The sequence below is a fragment of the Eriocheir sinensis genome, chromosome 4, assembly GCF_024679095.1.
Source record: "Eriocheir sinensis breed Jianghai 21 chromosome 4, ASM2467909v1, whole genome shotgun sequence".
Classification (NCBI taxonomy): Eukaryota; Metazoa; Arthropoda; class Malacostraca; order Decapoda; family Varunidae; genus Eriocheir; species Eriocheir sinensis.
In genome coordinates this window covers 27732359-27754511 of record NC_066512.1, presented here as the reverse complement: position 1 = coordinate 27754511, position 22153 = coordinate 27732359, and the positions used below count along the sequence as shown (strand labels likewise).

Genomic DNA, 22153 nt, shown 5'->3' with positions numbered 1-22153 from the left:
CCTTACCTATACCAATTGCTTACCTTACCTTGCCTTACCTTACCCACCCTGGCGTGAATAATTGTATGCAAGAATGAGTCCTGCATGAATAAATTATGACTGCAATTTGCTTGTCATTCATTTCATTGATCGACCTACTTAATTATTATGTGTGCCGATATGATATGTAGCTATATATACATACATTATCTCTAAACATATCTCTCTCATTTGACCTTGCAGTTAATGATAAACAGATTAGATCAAGGATGTACCTATCTATCTATCTATCTATCTATCTATCTATCTATCTATCTATATCTATCAATCAATCAATCAATCAATCAATCTATCTATATCAAGAGAGAGAGAGAGAGCGAGAGAGAGAGAGAGAGAAGCCTTTGCAACGGCCCCCTATTATTATCTCCCTATTCACATACCACACTAATTCTTGACCTACCTACCCACTTTCCACTGCAAAATCACAATAAACAAATCAAATAGCACAGTAATCTACAAGCAATCAAAGCAATCGATATTAGACCACTGGAATGTTTATGTTTTGGCAGATTCCTGAAAACCGAAGGGGAGGTGAAGGTGAGCGGGCGAGGAGGTCAGTAGCGAAGGTGAGGCAATGTTGTGGGTATTTATTTAGGCCTAGACAGCACCAGTAGGCCTATGGTGGTCAGGGGGCCAGGGTTGGGGTATGTGATAAGGGGTAGGCCGAGAAGACACCCAGGACAGACCAAATTCCTCGGCCCATTGACCTTGCCTTTCCTCTGGTATTTATTTATTCATGTTATTTAATAGCCCCATACAGCACCAGTAGGCCTATGGTAATCAGGGGGGCAGGGTTGGGGTATGTGATAAGGGGTAGGCCGAGAAGACACCCAGGACAGACCAAATTCCGCGGCCTCTTGACCTTGCTCTGCTACTGGTATTTATTTATTCATGTTATTTATTAGGCGTAGACAGTACCAGTAGGCCTATGGTAGTCAGGGGGGCAGGGCTGGGGTGTGTGATAAGGGGCAGGTCAAGCAGACACCCAGGACAGACCAAATTCCTTGGCCCCTTGACCTTGCCTTGCTGCTGGTATTTATTTATTCACGTTATTTATTAGGCGTAAACAGTACCAGTAGGCCTATGGTAATCAGAGGGGCAGGGCTGGGGTATGTGATAAGGGGTAGGCCGAGAAGACACCCAGAACAGACCAAATTCCTTGGCCCCTTGACCTTGCCTTGCTACTGGTATTTATTTATTCATGTTATTTATTAGGGGTAGACAGTACCAGTAGGCCTATGGTTGTCAGGGGAGGCAGGGTTGGGGTGTGTGATAAGGGGCAGGTCAAGCACACACCCAGGACAGACCAAATTCCTCGGCCCCTTGACCTTGCCTTGCCGCTGGTATTTATTTATTCATGTTATTTACTAGGCATAGACAGTACCAGTAGGCCTATGGTAGTCAGGGGGGCAGGGTTGGGGGGCATGGTGAGGGCCAGGCCAAGCAGACACCTAGGAGAGAGCCAGTTCCTTCCTTTCTTGTTCCCTGCTGACCTTGCTTTGCCTCTGGTATTTATTCATCCGTGTCATTTAGTAAGGTGTAGACAGCACCGGTAGGCCTATGGTAGTCAGGGGGCAGGGCTGTGGGTGTGCTAAGGGCTAGACCAATGAAATTCCTATGGCAGACCTTATCGCTTGTCCCGCATACCTCCCTTCACAGTGTTTTTTATTTATCCATATTATTTAGTAAGGTGTTGACAGCACTAGTAGCACCTTGGTAGTCGGAGGGCCTGGGCGGGGGGCGTGGTAAGGGCCAGGCCAACGAGATTCCTAAGAGAGACCTTATTCATGGCCCGCTAACCTCATCTCATATCGTCTCTCTTGTATTTTTTTTTATCCATAGTAATTATTTAGCCCCAGACAGCACCAGTAGCACTATGGTACTCAGAGGGGCTGGACTGGGGGGCGTGGTAAGGGCCATGCCAAGCAGATTCTTAGGACAGACTGAAAAAAATGAATGAGTTGATAGTAGTCTTCAGTCTTGCTCTGTGTTTAGTTGTTTACATGACTCTGAAGCATAATATGAATTGACAATTGTTGAAAAGTAAATGTGAAGCCAACTAATCATGACGTGCCTTTTAACCCGGCAGCAGCGGGGATCATGTTTCTTAATGGTCCCTCTAAGCGAGAAAAATGAGAAAAAATCACCCACACACAAACCATTTCATAATATAAATCAAAGCATTTGTGATCAGATTATGTTTCATCTATTTTGGGGGGTTTATATCATGGCACAAATTTGGCCTGTCGCTGCTACACGGTAAAGCCACAAATTTGGCCCGTCGCTGCTACTGGGTTAAGTGCTTCTACCTTTCGTTTTGATAATTTTTTGCCTTCATAGTAATGTTCAGGCACAAATATTTCTTCCCATAACTATGATACAGAGAGTAGTTAACTATCGCCACTGTAATATGTAGTATTGAATCTGTCATCGCCAACGACAGTAATCTATCCTATATGTACTTTTTTGTCGGAAGAAATAGTCAAGAATTAATTAGTCAGACTATTTAGTTTGTGATACCTTTCCTGGAACTTTTTGACTAGGGGATGGGGCTGAAGGAGGAACAAATGGCTTCGCACTTTCTTTAGTCTGCAGGAAAACACTGAATGCTTTGCTCCGGCACAGGTTGAGTCACCATGGCAGTCGACGATGACGTGGATGTGCTGCCCGATCGGGACGCAGCCAAAGGGTTCTACGCCAAGTACGAGCCCAAGGAGGTGCTGGGACGGGGCGGCTGCTCAGTGGTGCGTCGCTGCATCGGTGAGTGTCAGTCTTTTTTGGGGAGGTGAGGTGGATGAAGGTGATAGTAACTAATTGTACTGTCTTATAAAACTAGATGCAGGTTTCACTCGGTTCACGACGGTTCATTTTACGATAATTTTCTCCCACGAGCTTTTCTTCTCTCTTCTTTTTGTCACCATCTCATAAAACTAGATACAGATCTCCCTTGTTTGTGATGATTCAGTTTATGATATTTTGCTACTATGATCTCTTCTATCTTCTTTTTGTTAATGTCCATATTTTCCCCTATTGGGTTGAATATGCTTTGAGTTTCTCCCTCTTTTGACGATTGTATACTCTCTCCTCCCTCCTCTCTCAATTCCTCCTTTTTGCTCATATGATCGTTGTGTTTTAAGTGCATACCTTTCTTTGCTTTACAATCAATTCAGTGAATCACCATCCTCTTCAACCTACTATTCCTCACCTAAAGGATATATGTGTCTTCCTCTTCTCCTTCTTCCTCCTCTTCCTGCAGTGTAAGAAACAAGCGAAAGAATGTCTCCTTATGTGAATACCTTCCTTTATGCTTAACGATAGTCTCCCCACACAGAGAAGGAGACGGGCCAGCAGTATGCCGCCAAAATCATTGATCTGAGTGACTCCTCGGATGAAGGTGTGTACGAGGCCACCAAGAGGGAAATTGAGGTCCTGCGGATGGTGGCTGGTCATCCCTTCATCAGTGAGTACCCTCATTATTAGTCAGTCTGTATTTTTATTCATATCGGCACCTTAGCTTGCACGTTTGAAAAGTCTAGAAGCTGCTCGGATTTCATGGACTGTTTTGTGATGCTAATGATATTTTTACATGGCTTCTGCATTTTGAACGGAAAAAGCATCCATGAAAACCTGGTTAATCTTTTCTGTGGCCTTGCAAAATAGTTGTAATGGGAAACCGGCATGTTTAAGAATATAGACCTTTTTTTTTTTTTTTTTTACAGCTAAGGAGACAGTTCAAGGGCATAAATAAAAAAAATAAAAAAAAGCCCGCTACTCACTGCTCCCGAACAGAGGTCAAAGGAGTGTCCAAAACGAGAGGTGTTTGTCTTTACTGTGATACATAATACATAGTTATTTTTTTACAATAAAGGGAGCTGCTCAAGGGCAAAAACAAATAAAAATAGAAAAATCCACCTGCACTGCTCCTATAAAAGAAAGAAGAAAAGAGTTGCCAAAAGAGAGGTCAATTTCGAATGGAGAGAATCAGAAGGGTGAGTAATGATATCAAACACTCATGTCTTCTCTTATTCCTCACCACTCACGTCGCCACAACCTCCTCCTCTTACAGTTGAGCTTCATGACGTCTTTGAGTCGATGACCTTCATCTTCCTGGTGTTTGAGCTCTGTGAACATGGAGAGCTGTTTGACCACCTCACCACCGTCGTCACCCTCTCGGAGAAGAAGACCAAGTGAGTGTTCCAAGGGCGCATCAGTTATTGCCTTTCCTGTTACCTATATATAAACTAGGAAGGGAAACATGAGGGTCTTGAATCAAATATCACTGTTCCAATTGGCCTGTTTATCTACATTCTCTTGCCCCTTTATTTCGTGTATAGGAAATCTGTATGATATATAATAGGAAGGTAAACATAATGGTCTTGAATCAAATATTTTCATTCCTTTTGTCCTGTTTAGTTACACTCTCTTGTCCCTTTGTTTTATAGCTATTTAGGAGAATCTGTTGGATATATATATAAGATAGGAAGTCAACCATGATGGTCTTCAATACTCTCTCTTAATATATAAGTTGTTTAAAGTAGTGCATCAGTTCTGCTAATTTATTGGTGTGATATTCTGGGGTACATACTGGAAGAGTTTTAAGCTAGAAAGGAAGACACAATGACTTTAAACTCCCTCTTTATAAGTTTTTAAAATCAGTGCAGTAGCTTATTCATTTTTTGTGTGATATTCTGGCATACTGGAAGATGATGATATGTTGCAGGGGGTTTGTGGACTGAGATTGGACTATATAATTGTTTATCTTAGGTGTACATTTCCCTACTCTCATTTTACTGCTGCTGATGCTGATAATGGTAATGATGATGATGTGTGTCTCAAAGCTTTGGGGACTGAGGTCGGACTATGTAATTGTTTGCCCTAGAAAGCTGTACTCCACTACTCTCTTACTTGCTGTTGATTGTGGCAAGTGATGATGATGATGATGTTGATGATGATGGTGGTGGTGTGCTGCAGGGTCATCATGAGGCAGCTGTTCGAGGCGCTGGCCCACGTGCACGGCAAAGGCATCGTGCACCGCGACCTCAAGCCCGAGAACATCCTCCTCGACGACAACTACAACATCAAGCTGACCGACTTTGGCTTCGCTAAGGTTCTGCAGCCCGGCGAGACCCTGACAGGTGGGTGGGGTAGGGGCAGGGGGAGTGGGGGTGGAGGAGAGAGGGAGTGGACTGACTGAGTGTTATTTAATTTATTTACTTATTTATTTATCTATTTTTTGGTATGAGTGCAATTTTAGAGTGCTATGTTAGGGTATGTTTGTCGATCTGCACGTACCATTTCAACTATGGGAGGGTTTTGCATCGTTCGCTAATGTTTGAATGAAGAATGGTGGTCAGTCTTTATATTATAGTGGGGGACTGGCTAAGTACTGTGTGGTAGGGTCTATTTTTCCATTTCTTACACACAGTTTTAATTGTTACAGTAGGGTTTTGCATCTTAGACTAATGTTAGGATAAGAAACGGTGATCAATCTTCATGATATTGGGTGGTGGTGGTGGGACTGGTTGAGTGTTATGGTAGGGTCTGTTTGCCGTTCTGTACGTACCATTCCGTTCAATACAGTCAGTAGGGTTTTGTGTCTCACTAATGTTGGGATAAAGAGGGCAGGTCAGTCTTTATATTATGGGGGTTGGTGGTGGTGGTGGACTGGCAGAGTGTATTTGCCACTCTGTACACACCATTGCAGTCATTACGGCAGGGTTCTGAATATCACACTAATCTCTGCTTCTTTCTTCTTCTTGTCTTTCATTAACATCCTTATTTTTCTTTAAGGCGTTAGATGGTTTTCAAGTTTCTCCCACTGTTGACAATCGTATACTCTCTCCTCTGCCAAAATAAAGGATGTTGATCAATATTCCTACGGCGATGTTTATTTAATCAGTCTACCTCAACTACTTTATCCAGTACGGTACAAGAGGTTTCTACATAGTGCACTAACATCAGAATAAAGAACGCTGATCAATCTCTATTTTGTCAATGTTTAGTTAATTTGTCTGCCTTGAATCGTTTATCTAGAGTATTTGTTTTTTCCTTTCTGTTCCAGGTATTATCAGTCAGTCAAATCAATCATAAGGTCCTGACGATAAAAAAGTATATGCAATTCTTTGGCTATTTTCAGTCAGTCGTGAAATACCACATGCTCAAGGGCTAATGCAACTGAGGTGGGCACTGAGGCCATGTGCAGCTATATCGTACGCCCACAACTTTACTTAACTTTCATAGGGTGCCGGTGATGAATCGCTTGTGGGGGACAATGAACGTACGGGGAGAGCTTGTCATAAGATAGCCTAGGCCCTAGAGGGATATTTTTGAAGACTCTATTGCCATGTTTCAAGTATTCTAATTCTGTTAATGTTTATGGAATGGCTTATGTTTGAAATGGTGTGTGCGGATTGATGAACATTCTCCTCCAGTGTATGTGTGTGTGTGTGTGTGTGTGTTTGTGTGTGTGTAATCTCCTTCCTGTGGTGCCTAGAAGAGTGCGTTGAGTGCCGAGTTATAAAAGAGTGTCGTCATCCATTGTTTGCAGCACTGAGGAGGTTCAGAGTGCGTTGGCCAATTCACACACACACCATTTCACTTAGTACTCACATCTGTCTCCTCTCAATTTGATTCTATGTCCTCTCTGTTACATCTGTCTATCTGTCTCTATCTGATCTTATTTTCTCTCACAGTCAGTACTCACATCTGTTTATCTGTCTGTCTGTATCTTTCCATTAACTCTCCCTCTCAGGTAGTATTCAAATCTATCTGTCTGTCTCTCCCATTCTATTTCCTGTCTCTCTTGGTTAGTATTCACATCTGTCTATCTATCTCATTCCATATCATCTCTCTCAGTTAGTACTCATATATGCCTGTCTGTCATACTAATACCAAATTTCTCATGTCATACACATCCTCATTCCCTCATTTTCCTCATTTTTTTAACCACATTTCATTATTTCAGGGGATATTTAACATTTTCTGATACGAGTCCTAATTTGAAGTGTGTATGAATTGGCTAACAGACCTCATATATCTCCTCGACATAACACTTCTGGCGGGTGTGTTGTGTGCTGTGTCATGTTATCAGTCTGTGGTCGCCTCTTCCCTTTCCCGCAGGCACTCACTTAGACGCGACAGTTGTGTGCCCTAAGTAACAGGGACAAGACAAACATTCATTCCTCAAAAATCATTCTCTTTGGTCATGTGTACAGAATACTTTGTAGATACCTAACCCATATAAAAAGAAACGCTCAGTGAATCCAGTCTGACTTGTACGATCTTAGGTCTCTAATAAAAACTAACCTTAGTCTCAAGTAGGTTGCAGATGTCTTGACCTCAGTAGTAGTATATTAATGACCTGTTAGCCTTGTTAGTGTTAAGTTTAATTGTATCATGTATATAGTCCACTAATTCTGTCCCTTTGGCTCCGAGCAACATGCAGGGATAGCAATAGGAACATAGTTAGGGTATGTGTGTGTTGAGTGTGTGTGGGTACATGCTCACTGCACCAGTTTGTACTCCTATATGAGGCATTTAGTGTAGGAGGGGTGACCAAACCAATTTTTAAGGCATTAATCTTTATGAATGTTATTAGGAAAATCTGTTGGGAGGATGCAAGAGAAGTAAACAGTGTGGGGTCCTGTGCGTGTGTGTGTGTGTGTATGTGTGAGTGTAAGGAACAAACACATGGATGGATAGATGAATGGACAGAGAAACAATCAATTATCTATCTGTCCATAACTCAGCGGCCCTATTCCCTCTAGTCGTTGCCGTGGCAGAAGAGTGTTATGCTTGGAAAAGGTTAATAACGTAGACAAAATATTCTTGTTCCTTGCTGACCACATGGAAAACTCACAACAGATGCTCATGTGATATGTGACTTTCCCTGCAAAACAAGTCTCCAGTTCCCCTGTTCATACCCCCCCTCCTCACAACACCTAACCCCCTAATATCTCACCGAGCAGACCTGTGTGAAAGAGGGAGCATCTGTTTATGTGTCAGTATGAAGGAGTGGTAGTGTGTCATGGGAGGGAGTAAGAGAGAGAATGGTGTTATTGGTAGCCTTCCCTTCAATATGGTGTGAAGAGCCATGTGTTGTGGCACCCCAGAGCTGTGTTTATATGTTAGGCTGAAGAAGTGTTAGTGTGTCAGGCGAAGGAGTAAGAGAGAGAAGGGTTGTGTCGGTAGCCTTGCCTTCGTTCTGGTGTAAAGAGCCATGTGTTGTGGCACCCCAGAGCTGTGTGGCACCCCGGGCTACCTGGCTCCTGAATTGCTGCGCTGCAACATGATAGAGGGGGCGCCTGGGTATGCCCACCAGGTGGACCTGTGAGTACAGCACAGTACATCACCGAGGGGCCGCACGGCATGTCTGTTTCCATCACTATGCATCCCTTTTTGTAGCCCTCTGCCCCTCCTGTTCCTCCCCTCATACCCTTTCCATCCCTACCATCCCTTCCCTCCTCCCCTCATTCCCTTGGCATCCCTTCAATCTGTTCCGTTCCCTTCATACCCTCTGCATCTCTCTCTGTAGCCCTTCATCTCTCCCGTCCCTTCCCTTCTCCTCTCATACCCTTCCTCTCCATCCCTCCCTTCCCTTCCCTTCTCTCCTCATGCCCTCTGCATCCCTCTTTGTGTTCCTCCGTCCCTCCTGTCCCTTCCCTCTTTTCCTCATACCCTCTGCCTCCATCTGTGAAGCCTTCCATCCCTCCTGTCCCTTCCCTCCTCCCATCCCCTCAAAACAACTGTGCATGGTTTGACGCACATTCCCGTTCCTCTCCTCCTCCACTCCCAAGCGTCACCAGATTATTGCACTCAGAACATTACATATACTAGTTTCAAGCCCTGAAATTGTTGTAATGCTTGTTAAAACTGTTGATTTTTGATGTCTTTTTGCAATAGTTGTGGGTTTGAAACTGGAAAATGCAGTGTGCTGAGTATGATGATAATTTGGTAACACTGCCCCTCCCTCCCTCCCTCCTTCCTTACTGTTGTTCATATATGACTGTTACCTTTCAGTGTGAGAAGCTCCTCTGTACTACCATTATTACTACTTCTACTACTGCTACTACTGCCACTTCTACTACCATGTGGACTGTAGTTGTTGTTGTTGTCTGTATATATATAGTATTTGTTTGGACCACTCACATAATCCTGTTTTGGGACCTAGTAGTAATAATACCATGTACACATTTTCCATAAAGTTTTTTCTCTCATGCACTTGAAGGTTTTAGTTTGTTGTTAATTTGTCATCTTGTTGTGTGTTTGTGCTTATGTGTGTGTGAGTGTGAGTGTGTGTGTGTGTGCGTGTGTGTATGTAGTGGGATTTCAGCAGCCTCTCTCTCTGGTATATTCTTGCAGTCACTTGCTCTGGGTAATAGGTGTCTGCAGAGAGAGCTATATGTTCCCCTTCAAGTGGTAATGGATTGCTTGCTCCCATAATAACATGTTTTTCTTTAATAATTTCTTTGTTATTTGCTTTCCTTTACAATTGTCTCTGTTTCTCTTCTCCCCTGTCTTTTTCTCCTCCTCCTCCTCCTCCTCCTTCATGTTACTCCCATAATAACATGTTTTTCTTTAATCATTTCTTTGTTATTTACTTTTCTTTACACTCGTCTCTGTTTCTTTTCTCCCCTGTCTTTTCCTCCTCCTCCTCCTCCTCCTCCTCCTCCATGTTACTCCCATAATAACATGTTTTTCTTTAATAATTTCTTTGTTATTTGCTTTCCTTTACAATTGTCTCTGTTTCTCTTCTCTCCTGTCTTTTTCTCCTCCTCCTCCTCCTCCTCCTCCTTCATGTTACTCCCATAATAACATGTTTTTATTTAATCATTTCTTTGTTATTTACTTTCCTTTACACTCGTCTCTGTTTCTCTTCTCCCCTGTCTTTTTCTCCTCCTCCTCCTCCTTCATGTTACTCCCATAATAACATGTTTTTCTTTAATAATTTCTTTGTTATTTACTTTCCTTTACAATTGTCTCTGTTTCTCTTCTCCCCTGTCCTTTTCTCCTTCTCCTCCTCCTCTTTTTATCTCTCTCTTTCAATTTACTCACGTTTTCTGCTGCTTATCTCTCATTCTTGTCCTCCTTCTGCTTACTCACTTCCATCCTTTCTATCTCCTCTTTTATTACTGTTTTTGTATCTTTCTTTTTTCAATTTACTCTTTATGTTCCCTACTGCCTTTCCTTCCTTCACATCCATTTTCTACTTGCTTCCATCCTTTCTGCCTTTCTATTGCTTATCCTTCATTCGTGTCCTCCTTCTTCTGCTTACTTGCTCCCATCATTTCTAGCTCATCTTACTGTCTTTTTATCTATCATTTTCAATTTACTCATTATGTCCCTTGCTGCTATTCTTTCCTTCTCATCCCCCTTCTCCTACGTGCTTCTAAACATCCTTTCTCTTCTCGTATGTTTGAAAATATGCTACTCTTCTCTTACTCCTCCTTTTTGTCCTTTTATTCCTTTATCTCCCATTTTAATAACTTTCTGTCCTTGTGTGTTTAAATATTGGTTAATGATCTTTTCAGTGTTGTTTCTTACTCTTCCTCCTTCTTGCCGTCTTCCTTCTCCTCCTCCTCCATCTCCTATATTAATAACTACTTCTAACATGATTGAAAATGTGTTAACGATCTTTCTGGGGCTGTTTTCTTACTACTCCTTTTTCTCCTTCTACTCCTCCATTTCCTCCTCGTCCTCCTCCTTCTCCATCTCCTCAAGTAGCCTTCACAAACTCTCCTCTATCTCCTATGTAACCCCTTCTCCTAATATGTCTGAATATATGTTATTGCTCTCTCCGGTACTGTTTACTTACTGTTCCTCCTATTTGTTTTACTTCTACTCCTTCATTTCTTTCTCCTCCTCCTCCTCCTCCTTCTCCCTTTCCTCAACCAGCCTTCACAAACACTGGTTCCATTGAGTACTAACTAACAGGAAAGGTGCATACAAGTGGTCAAACAGCCCCTAGGTAGGAGTGTTTAGCCGAGGCCATACATAGACTAGAGGGCCTCCAGCACCCTTTAATGCGACCCTTCCTGAAGCTTTGGCACCATGTATGTCAACACAGATGTTTGCGGCACCCCGGGCTACCTGGCGCCGGAGGTCCTTCACTTTGCTATGTTCGAGGGCAGCGAAGGGTACACACACGCTGTCGACCTGTGAGTGGGACGAATGTGTGTATGTGTGTGTGTGTGTGTGTGTGAGAAAGGGGGAGGATAATGGAACTTCTGTGTATGTGTGTGTGTGTGAGGATGTCTGCAAGAGAGAGGGGATAATGGGATGTCACTGTGTTGATGGTGTGTGTGTGATTGTGTGTGTGTGACTGTGTGTGTGTGTGTGTGTGTGTGTGTGACTTGGTTGTTTGTGTATGAGTGTGCATCCATGTCTATTAGAGAGGGGGGATAATAGAATGTCTGTTTGTGTGCGTGTGTGTGTGTGTGTGTGTGTGTGTGTGTGTGTGAGTATTTACCTATTTGTAATCTACCGGGCCCAAGCTAAGCTCTTATAGTCCCGTCTCCATATCTACTTTCATCCAGCCTTTCCTTCATTTGTTGGACACTGCTTGCCTCAACCACCTCTTCCCGCAAGCTGTTCCATGTGTTAACACTTCTATGTGGAAAACTATACTTTTTCAAATCACTCAAAGAGGTTCCTTTATTAAGTTTTTTTCCATGTCCTCTCAGCCCCTGCGTTTTCACAGTCACGAGGTCTGTTTTTATTGATGTATTTTCAGCTATATTTACCAACTTATACAGCATGATCAGATCTCCTCTCTCCCTTCTTGTGTGTGTATGTGTGTGTGTGTGTGTGTGTGTGTGTGTTTACCTGAGTGCCTGTGAAAAGTGTGTGCAAGGGGAAAAAAAAGCATTGTGAGTTGTACGCACTGCTGCTGCTTTCCTGCCTGCCTACCTTCCCGCCTGCCTTTCTTCCTGCCTACCTCCCTTCCTGGCAGCCTCCCTAACTACCTACCTACCTTCCAGCCTGCCCACCTGCCTGCCTCCCTATCTATCTATCTTCCTTCCTGCCTGCCTTCCTAATGACTGGCCTCCATCCCTATCTACCTCCCTATCTGCCTACCTGCAGGCCTCCCTTTCAGTCGGTAGCCTTCCCTGCCGTCTGCCTGCCTGCCCTCCTGCCTGCCTCCTCTACTGCCTGTCGCCCTAACTGCTTCATTATTACCATGTCCCCCATAAAGCCCTTCCACTAGTGTGGCGCTTCCCAAACTGTGGTGTGCTCACCCCTGGGGGGTGAATGAGATGATCACTGGGGGGTGTAAGGAGAAGATGTAACAGCAAATTGTATATTTATGTCTCAGTAAAATTTAAAATTTATCATAATTAACTGATAATATTTTAAGACTGATGTGTGTTGTATGTTTCAGCAGAGTTGGCTGTTCCTTAAGTCTGAAACATACCCAGGCTGAGAGCCCAGCCAGCAGTTTACATTTTCACTCAATTTTGATATTTATTGCTCAGAGACTCATTTTGTGTACACAACGTTTGTAACAGATGAATGAAATTTAAAGAATTGACGAGACCTTAGTACTCCCTGAATCATGGCGGGCATGTGTGGGCTCTGTCACAGCCTGGAAGGTGTTGTGTGTGGCCTGAAAAGTTTGGGAACTGCTGCACTAGAACAAAGCTCCTCAAGCTTTTTTGATCCTGCCTAATTTGATTTTTTGCATTAATCTCAATACCCAGTCAAAACATTTTTATACTACCGTATGTTGTTAGTGAATCCCTTGTCCAGTGTTTACAGATGAGTTAGACGAAGATAGTGACCCGTTTACCAGAGTCTTGCAACACAATATTGGGTTGTGGCCTGTACTTTGAAGGCCTTTATTTTTTAGAGCTTCCTGGAGGTCTAGGTAGAAAAGTAGGTGGAATAAACAAGTTTTTTTATCTACTTTTTTATTCAGGTTACAGCTCCTTAACTCTCTTTCTCTCTCTCTTTATTATTGTAACATGCACTGGCACCTCTCTAAGTATCTTGTGCACTAATGCCTAATTAATGCTTGTTTATTTAAGCACCATCCAATCGTGTTTTGCTGTGTTATCCTCAATTGGTGGTGGTGGTGGTGGTAGTGGTGGTAATAGTTGTTCTGTACATCTATTGTCCTTCTTTCAAATTCTACCCTCTTCCAGTATGGTGACGCCGACGTCGGCGTCACTGTATGGAAAGGGTTAATCCTCTTCTTAACCTCCTAATCCTTTTCCATTTCCTCTTAATCCTCTTCTAAACCTCTTATGAGCAAATGTAAGAGGTTTAGAAGAGGATTAATCCTCTTCCATTTCCTCTTAACCCTTTCCGTACTGTGACACCAACGTCTGCATCACCGTATTGAAAGGGTTAACAACCTCTTAGTTATTTGCCTGGCTTGATATAATTTTTTCATTGCATTCCTTCCCTGCAGTGATTAATAGCTCTCGTGTTTCCTGGCCCTCTTGCTAGCCTAGTAGTTTTGGGAAATGCTTCTTTTAAACATGCTATAACGTTTTGTGCAAATATTCATAAGGCATTTTGATGATAGACCAAAACACAAATACATGCGCACACCTTGAATAACTGTCTGTCACTAGGTCTGTTTCTATTGATGTATTAGACCAAAACACACATACATACACACACCTTGAATAGCTGTCTGTCACTAGGTCTGTTTCTATTGATGTATTAGACCAAAACACACATACATACACACACACCTTGAATAACTGTCTGTCACTAGGTCTGTTTCTATTGATGTATTTTCAGCTTTACAGTCATCCCCCAAATAGTACGGTTTCTAATATTTCGGTCTTGGTTTTATGTGGATTTTCTAAGAAGATTTTTTAGGGTTTTTAAATTTCCCAACGAGCCGGAAATTTAAAAATCCTAAAAGATCTTCTATGACAAGCCGTATAAAACCAAAACTGAACTATTGGAAACCGTACTATTTGAGGGATGACTGTATTTTCCTTTCATTCATTATAAGAAAAGACCTCAATCTCAGTTTGTGTAGTGTATGAACAATGAACGGTTACACAACACCCCATGAATAACGGTCTGGTATGTTGTCATTCATGTCTTGTCAACTATATTTCCCAGTTTATACAAATTCATTATAACAAGAATCTCAACCTCAACTTCAGCATAATGTCTGAAGAAAGTAGAAACACTTACACACACACACCTTGAAGAGCTGTCTATCACTAGGTATGTTTTTATTCATGTATTGTCAACTATATTTCTCAGTCTATACAAATTCATTATAACAAGAACCTCAACCTCAACTTCAGTATAATGTCTGAAGAAAGTAGAAACACTTACACACACACCTTGAAGAACTGTCTATCACTAGGTATGTTTTTATTCATGTATTGTCAACTATATTTCCCAGTCTATACAAATTCATAATAAATAACAAACAAAGAACCTCAACTTCAGCTCCAGTATAATGTTTAAACGACAAGTACCAACACTTCCCCTCCTCTCACCTCACAACCTTAATTCCTCACTCGTTTCCCTTCCTCTGCAGGTGGGCGTGCGGCGTCATCATGTACACCCTGTGAGTGCCCTGTGGAGGAGGAAGGTGCCTTGACATACCCAGGAGAGGGTTGGTTTATCGAAACTGAGAGGGTGGTGGGTAGATGAAGAGGGAGGGAGTGGCAGGAGTAGCTCAGAGGAGGGTTGGTTTATTGAAACTGAGAGGGTGGTAGATAGATGAAGAGGGAGGGAGAGGCAGGAGTAGCTGAGGAGAGGGCTGGTTTATGAAAGCTAAGAGGATAGTGGATGGAAGAGCAGGAGAGGACGGTGTATAGAAAGCAAGGGAGAGATAAAGTTGTGTAGAACGGCAAACAGATGGCAGCCAAAGTAACAATGGAGTTTAAAGAAGACAGCGTATATGAACATTACTCTCAAACTTTATCTGTTTAAAAAGCTTTGGTGTTTGCTGTCAGTACAATAATTTAATGGTCTGTTGAATGTCCCTTTTTTTTTTTTACAGCAAAGGGAACAGTTCAAGGGCTTAAAAAAAAGAAAACAATAATGAAAAAATGCCTGCTACTCACTGCTCCTAAAAAGATTAGAGAGAAGTGGCCGAAAGAGAAGTGATTTGCAAAACATGGACTCTTGTTTTATTTAGACAGCTCAAACTTCCCTCTTATTAGTTCACAGAATCAAGGGTCATGGGTATGTGTTAGTGTGTGTCTTGGTGTGCGTCTCCCTCACTCATGTGTACCATCATGCAGGCTGGTGGGCTGTCCGCCATTCTGGCACCGTAAGCAGATGGTGATGATCCGCAACATCATGGAGGGCAAGTACTCCTTCAACTCCCCTGAGTGGGAGGACATCACAGGTGGGTGCCAAGTGGTGTCTCCTGGGTCAGTGTTAGGGGGAGGAAGAGGGGTAAGGGGTACAGTATGATCTATGTCGCTCAGGTTTTATAATAAGTTGAGTGTGAAGGGGAAGAAGGGAGGGAGTGGGATGTTCAAGATGTCTCACTGTCTTGGAGCATTTCAGAGCTGATTGTGATATAATGGGGGACATTACGACCTTGACTGAATCCTGGAAATACACAAATAGGTAAGAACACACACACAATCACCCACACAGTCACACACAGACAGTCACACCAGCCGACAACCTACGAGGGGAGCCAGCAGCACATTTCAGAGCAACGGTGTGCCTTGTGGTGCCTGGGAGTGCCTTGGAGTGAGTGTTGAGTCATGTCCATTCCTCCTCCCCTCTCACAGACAGCCCCAAGGACCTCATCTCCAAGCTGCTGGTGGTGGACCCCTCGCGCCGCATCACTGTCCAGCAGGCGCTCACCCACGACTTTTTCCAGATCATGGTGAGCGTCTTGTGTGTGTATGCGTGTTTGTGATTATCTGGCCATTTTCTCTTTCCCATCAGGCCCTCAGTGCTGTTGCTGATTCTGCTGCTGCTACTATTACTGCCTTACTATTTTCATCCTCTCCCGAGTCACTGTTTTCATTTCCTGTACAAGTTTAGAGTAACGTTCTTCTTGTTGTGTCTGTCTTACATTCCCTCAGAGATCAAGGCAAGAGGTTGAGCCATGATTGTCCCTCTCAAAAAAGTAAATTATTGCTTTGCTAAAAAATTATTGTTGTGTTAAAAGAAATTCTGCTATGCTGGCCCTAAACACTGAATTCTGAGTGTGTTTCCCATTGTCAGCAGGCCAGTGGTCAGCACAGCTCTGGGCCTGTGATAACTTACTTCTGTTCTTAGACTTCCATCAGTCCCATGGCTCTCTAAGACAAGGTTTTGGGCCTTTCTTTCTCCTAGGTTTCATAACTTTTTTTTTTCTCTCATCTCATGTACTTGATATTGATTTGTCTTGGTATTAATTGGTTCCTTAATCTCTGCCTGCCCTTCGCCTCTACTCATCTCAGTTCTCCATTCACTCTTCCTTCTATACTTAAGGTTCCTATTCATTATTGCTTTCATTTCCCTGCTTTTTTTATCATCTTATTTACTTAATAATTTGTTCTGGTATTAATTGGTTCCTTAATCTCTGCCTGCCCTTCACCTCCCCTAATCTCAGTTCTCCTTTCACTCTTCCTCCTAATACTCAAGGTTCCTATTCATGCGTTGTTCCATTGCTCTCATTTCCCAGCTTTTTTTCCCTCATCTCATTTACTTAATTTGTTCTGGTAAGTTGGTTCTTAAATCTTTGCCCTTCCTTCGCCTCCCCTAATTTCAGTTCTTTCACTCTTCCTCCTATACTTGAGGTTCCCATTCATGCGTTGTTCCATTGCTCTCATTTCCCAGCTTTTTTTCCCTCATCTCATTTACTTAATTTGTTCTGGTAAGTTGGTTCTTAAATCTTTGCCCTTCCTTCGCCTCCCCTAATTTCAGTTCTTTCACTCTTCCTCCTATACTTAAGGTTCCTATTCATGAGTTGTTCTATTGCTCTCATTTCCCAGCTTTTTTTCCCTCATCTCATTTACTTAATAATTTGTTCTGGTATAAGTTGGTTCCTAAATCTTTGCCCTTCCTTCGCCTCCCCTAATCTCAGTTCTCTTTTCACTCTTCCTCCTATACTTAAGGTTCCTATTCATGAGTTGTTCCATTGCTCTCATTTCCCAGCTTTTTTTCCCTCATCTCATTTACTTAATAATTTGTTCTGGTAAGTTGGTTCCTAAATCTTTGCCCTTCACCTCCCCTAATCTCAGTTCTTTCACTCTTCCTCCTATACTTGAGGTTCCCATTCATGAGTTGTTCCATTGCTCTCATTTCCCAGCTTTTTTTCCCTCATCTCATTTACTTAATTTGTTCTGGTAAGTTGGTTCTTAAATCTTTGCCCTTCCTTCGCCTCCCCTAATTTCAGTTCTTTCACTCTTCCTCCTATACTTAAGGTTCCTATTCATGAGTTGTTCCATTGCTCTCATTTCCCAGCTTTTTTTCCCTCATCTCATTTACTTAATTTGTTCTGGTAAGTTGGTTCCTAAATCTTTGCCCTTCCTTCGCCTCTCCTCACCTCTGTTCTCCATTCACTGTTCCTCGTTGCTTCCTGGCTGCTTCCCCGCCCTCACCTTCCCAGCTTCCTTCCTCTTTGTAGGCAGTTCCAGCAGCTCCTCATTAGTTAGTTCAGTTAATTTAGTTCAATTAAAAAAATCCATCAATAGTATTTTGAAGTTTCTCTATTTCAAGTCACAACCCAAAGTATGACCAACAGGGAGACTTAATTTTGCATTTCCCGTTATTTGTGTGTTATTTTTTTATGTTTGTTCATAAATACACGTTTTATATTTTATTGTTTTCTTTTATGCATATGTTTTGTATAATTTTTTTGTGTTTTTCTTTTTACAGAGTTTTTGTTTCTCCGTTTTGTGTTCATCATGATTTCTTTCCATTTTGAACATATTTTTTTCTTCTGGAAATCACATTTTTACTTGTTTTCATCTGTACTTTTTGTTATTTTCCCTTCTACACAACACTAGTATTTAATGGACACAGATTTTAGTATGTATATATTAACTTCCTCACCTAATGGTTCTGAACACAATACTAACATTTGACCCAGTAGCAGCGGGGATCATGTTTCTTAATGGTAATGAGAAAAAATCATCACACACAAACCATTTCATAATATATATCAAAGCATTTGTGATCAGTTTACGTATCATCTATTTTGGGGGGTTTAAATCATGGCACAAATTTGGCCCGTCGCTGCTACTGGGTCAACAGGAGCACCAGTGTTTAATGGACTCATATTTTAGGGTGTATATATTAATTTCCCCTTTTCATGGTTCTCAACACTACTAACATTTAATGGGATCAGTTTTGTGACTTTCTGTAAACAGTAAAAAGAAATTGGGTCGCCTGGTACTAACCCCAAACCGCTGGATGCACATATCAGAGCACAGTACACATAGCCACAGTGATAGGTTTAAGGAGGAAGAAACATATCCTTATTTATTCTGTGTTTACCTTTATTCCCCAAACATCTACTTCTGTCATTCCATCTTCGTCCATTCATCATATCTTCATCCTTCCATCTTGATTCTCCCCGCTTCGCTGTTTCCTCAGACTCCCGATGCCTTTCCTGCTCTCAGCTTCAGCATCTTTTTACATACAACTCTTTAACTGTGCTCCATTAGTACAGAGTTTTTGTTTTGGTTAATGACTTACTACTAATGTGGGAGGCCTCTGTTTTAGCTATGTGTGCATGTGTGCGTGTTTATGTCTATATGAGGACTATCCATCAGTATATTGGCAGTGGAGTTAGTGTAAGATATGGAGACAATTGGAGATAGGCAGTTAGATGAAGACTGATGACGGGAATTGATTTTTAATGCCATTCATCGTAGAATATTCCTCCTTATAAATGAGTATGTACTATCTCTCAGTGTAGTGGCAGTGGAGTTAGTGTAAGATATGGACGGATTGGAGATATGCAGGTAGATGAGAGGTAATGAATGGAATGAATTTTTAACAGTAGAGCATCAATGAGGAGAGAGTATATGATTGCCAAGAGCGGGAGAGACTCATAGCCCGTCCAACCCCACAAGGGAAAATAAAGACGTTAAATGAGAAGAAGAAGAGATCAGTAGTAGAGTATCGCTTCTTCTAAATGGTTTGCATAGGGTAAGCAGATCCCCTTCATAGGAATAGCATATTAACTTTGGAACATAGTCAACAGAAAAGCCTCGGGTAAAAAAGGGAATAGCTTTTAACTTTGTACCTTGAATATAGAGTTCTCCCTTATTACAAATACTCCCTTGCATAGGATTGGCATATTAGGCTGGGGGTATGAATGTAAGGTTGTATTCAGCTAATAAGTGTAGCAAAAAACCCACAGAATCTTTCCTTCTTAGAGATGAAGGACTAGTTTTTTACTGGTCATTAGATATCATGGTAGATTCAGGGCAGGAGCAGACAAGGGAGAGTTAGTTGTCAGGGCATTTCATTTAAATTCTTGCCTTGATGGGTGTCTAATCTGGAGATGTTTCTGGTTTCCACCCTAGACAGGAACGTTGGAGGTACGGCCACTCTCTTGGTGTTGTGTTGTGTTGTGCTGTGATGTGTTGTGTAGCTAGGTAAAGGTCATGTCTCAGAGAGGTTGTTATGTAGTGAGATTTTTTAGTATAAATGTGACAAGTCTAGTTCAGTCATTAATAAGCAATATAAACACACACACGCACACTTACACACATTTTATTCAGCCATATTTTTTGAGAACACTATATTATGGACCTTTTATTGTGCGTGAGGATATTTTCTTCACCTCTTGTCCTGTCTCCGGTAATACACACACACACACACACACACACACACACACACACATGCACACTCGCAGTCTGAGCAGAGGTCTTTCCTGTTTACTGATTGGTCTCCTGGAATTTTGTCTGGCATTGTGTTGCACTCGGGAATGTGGTTCTGGTGATTGATGTTATAATGGGGGCTCCCAACCCTCTGTGTAGGGAAAAGCCTTGCTCCATTCAACCAAAGAAATACCTAGTGAATGGAGGACTTTCAAAGATGCTTATATAGAGAAGGTAGCACTGTACATACTCATCAGTTCTTGTGTCTGAAGATAACAACTCAGCTCCAGACAAGGACCAGAGCAATAGAATAGGAGAGTCTGGCCAACGTCATCACAAGCGCCACGTTGTTACACAGAGAGCCGTCACAATTCAAACCAATGTTGATACCAGTGTTTTTTGTGCTCTGGGTATGATTAGAATCTCAAAGAAGTACATAGAGCACAAAAGAACATTGTATCAGCATCAATTTGAATTTCACATGGCTCAATTGGTAGCGAAATAGCGGCTGTGATGAAGTAGGCCAAACTCTCCTATTCTCTGGCTCTGTGGTTAAGTACAGTGCTGCCCTCTGACAACCTCTTACCAGACAACAGTTCAGTGGTGTCCTGTTCTCTGCCTCATCCGTAGTCATGGATTGTGAAAGCATGCCAGTAAAAGTTCACAAATCAGAGCAAATTAAATAACAGTGTATTGTGGATGCATGTGATAAGCTGTGAAATAAAAATAAAACGTTAAATGCAAGTGGTTGGGAGCCCTCACCCTGAAGGACAACTTAATTCATACCTGTTGATTATTCTTGACTGAGCCTGCGTATTTTCTTCCATTTTACCCTACCACGTCTTACTGCAGCGGAGCCTCACACACTCAGCCAGCACCACACAGGGGGAGGGAGAAGGAGAGGAGAGAGACCGTGGGAAGATGGGACAGACGCTACTTTTGACTTCAGAACATAGCCTCGTGCAAAGCCTAAAATTATACTACTCCTATATTACCATGTTACAATAGACCCCCTCCTTATGGTAGTATTGTAATATTGTCCTGAAGAGCTTTACTATTTCAAGGATTGGTTAGTTTGATTAAAATGCATCCATGTTCCCTTCATATTGTAAAGTGACTATAAGCATATGAGATGGTAAAAGATATCAAAGTTTTCAGTTAATTTTAAATATTTTTACTTTGGGCTTGGTATGGATTAGGGTTCAAAGGCAATTTTTTAACTGTTCTTGTCTTGTAAGTCTCTCGATGGGATGAACCTTTCTCACACAGCCTCCAATGGCCTTTATGAACTTTGCACCATTCTTCTTTCTGTGCGAGTCTAATTACCTGAGTCGTTTAAACCTTAGTCCATCTTGTATCAGGGCCATATGACCACTATAACTGTTGTGTGGATGATACCTCAATCGATCACTCAATCAACCATCTCCTTGTAGAGTGAGAATCCGTTTGCCGTCTCATAGCTACTGTCCAACTCCATAAGGGAAAATAAGTATACGTTAAATGAAAAGTAGAGGAAGAAAAATAAATCTCGTGCCCGCCTCTCAAACCCTTCTCCATGTGGCTCAAGCGACTGACTGAGGGTTCGCTGCTGGTTATCTTTTTTACATTTATTTTTTCACAACCATGATTTTTTGCCCTCTTACTGCTTGAGCTCCATGCATGCCGTAGCCTCTCATGACATGCCTCTTCTAGCCTTGCCGGAGTCGGAACCTTGTGGTCACCGTCGATAAGAAGGTGAGTGTTACCGCCGGGCGTCACTGCCACCACCACCACCATGACCCTGCCAGGGGTTGAGGGCACAGGCTGAATGGATTCCCATGCTTGATTCTATCCTCTTGTGTAATGCATTTTTAGGTGCATGTAGATTACTTTATTTGCTTTTTTACTCGTGTTAGGGATAAATTCATATCTGCTCTTGGATGGACCTCTTTTGGTCTATATCTGATTTTTTATTTTTCCTTGATTTCCTTTCATGGATCTCAGTAATAATAGTAATAATGATATTGCCTGGAGTGATATTGATAGTGTTTTCTTCATTAGGGTTGTCATAATTTGTTACGGTTTTAGTTCTTCATTATCATCCACAGCTTAAACCTCCTCTTCCTTCTATTATTGCTCCTTCTCCTCCTCCTCCTCTTCCTACTATTGCTCCTCCTCCTCCTCCTTCCTACTATTGCCCCTCCTCCTCCTTATCCTCAGCATTCATTTATACAGCCATTTATTGAACAACAACAACTACTATCATTTTTATGCTAGCTCCATCAGCCCCTTCAGCTTTCAAGACAACCTTCCTTATTTTGTGTCCTTTCCACAACTTATAATTTTTTCCATTGCCCAGTCAGCTAGGAATA

At 42.1% G+C, this 22153-nt stretch overlaps 1 protein-coding gene across 7 annotated transcripts in view; it reads left to right on the top strand.

The window, feature by feature from the left end:
* The first annotated feature begins 497 nt into the window (after positions 1-497).
* LOC126981675 (phosphorylase b kinase gamma catalytic chain, skeletal muscle/heart isoform-like) overlaps positions 498-22153 on the top strand; it is a 29104-nt gene continuing 7448 nt past the window's right edge. For 3 of the 7 annotated variants that reach the window (XR_007734051.1, XR_007734052.1, XM_050833106.1), the window contains exons 1-10: positions 498-605; positions 2665-2799; positions 3371-3499; positions 4106-4226; positions 5011-5174; positions 11105-11195; positions 14552-14581; positions 15264-15370; positions 15768-15865; positions 21495-21536. Coding sequence is in view for 5 of the 7 variants with exons in the window: in XM_050833106.1 (XP_050689063.1) it covers positions 2676-2799; positions 3371-3499; positions 4106-4226; positions 5011-5174; positions 11105-11195; positions 14552-14581; positions 15264-15370; positions 15768-15865; positions 21495-21536 (906 nt within the window). In the remaining 2 variants the exon portion in view is untranslated. Of the gene's footprint in view, positions 606-653; positions 762-2664; positions 2800-3370; positions 3500-4105; positions 4227-5010; positions 5175-8276; positions 8368-11104; positions 11196-14551; positions 14582-15263; positions 15371-15767; positions 15866-21494; positions 21537-22153 lie in introns of those variants that run through there. The other 4 variants (XM_050833105.1, XM_050833114.1, XM_050833121.1 and 1 more) reach the window with 4 other exon arrangements.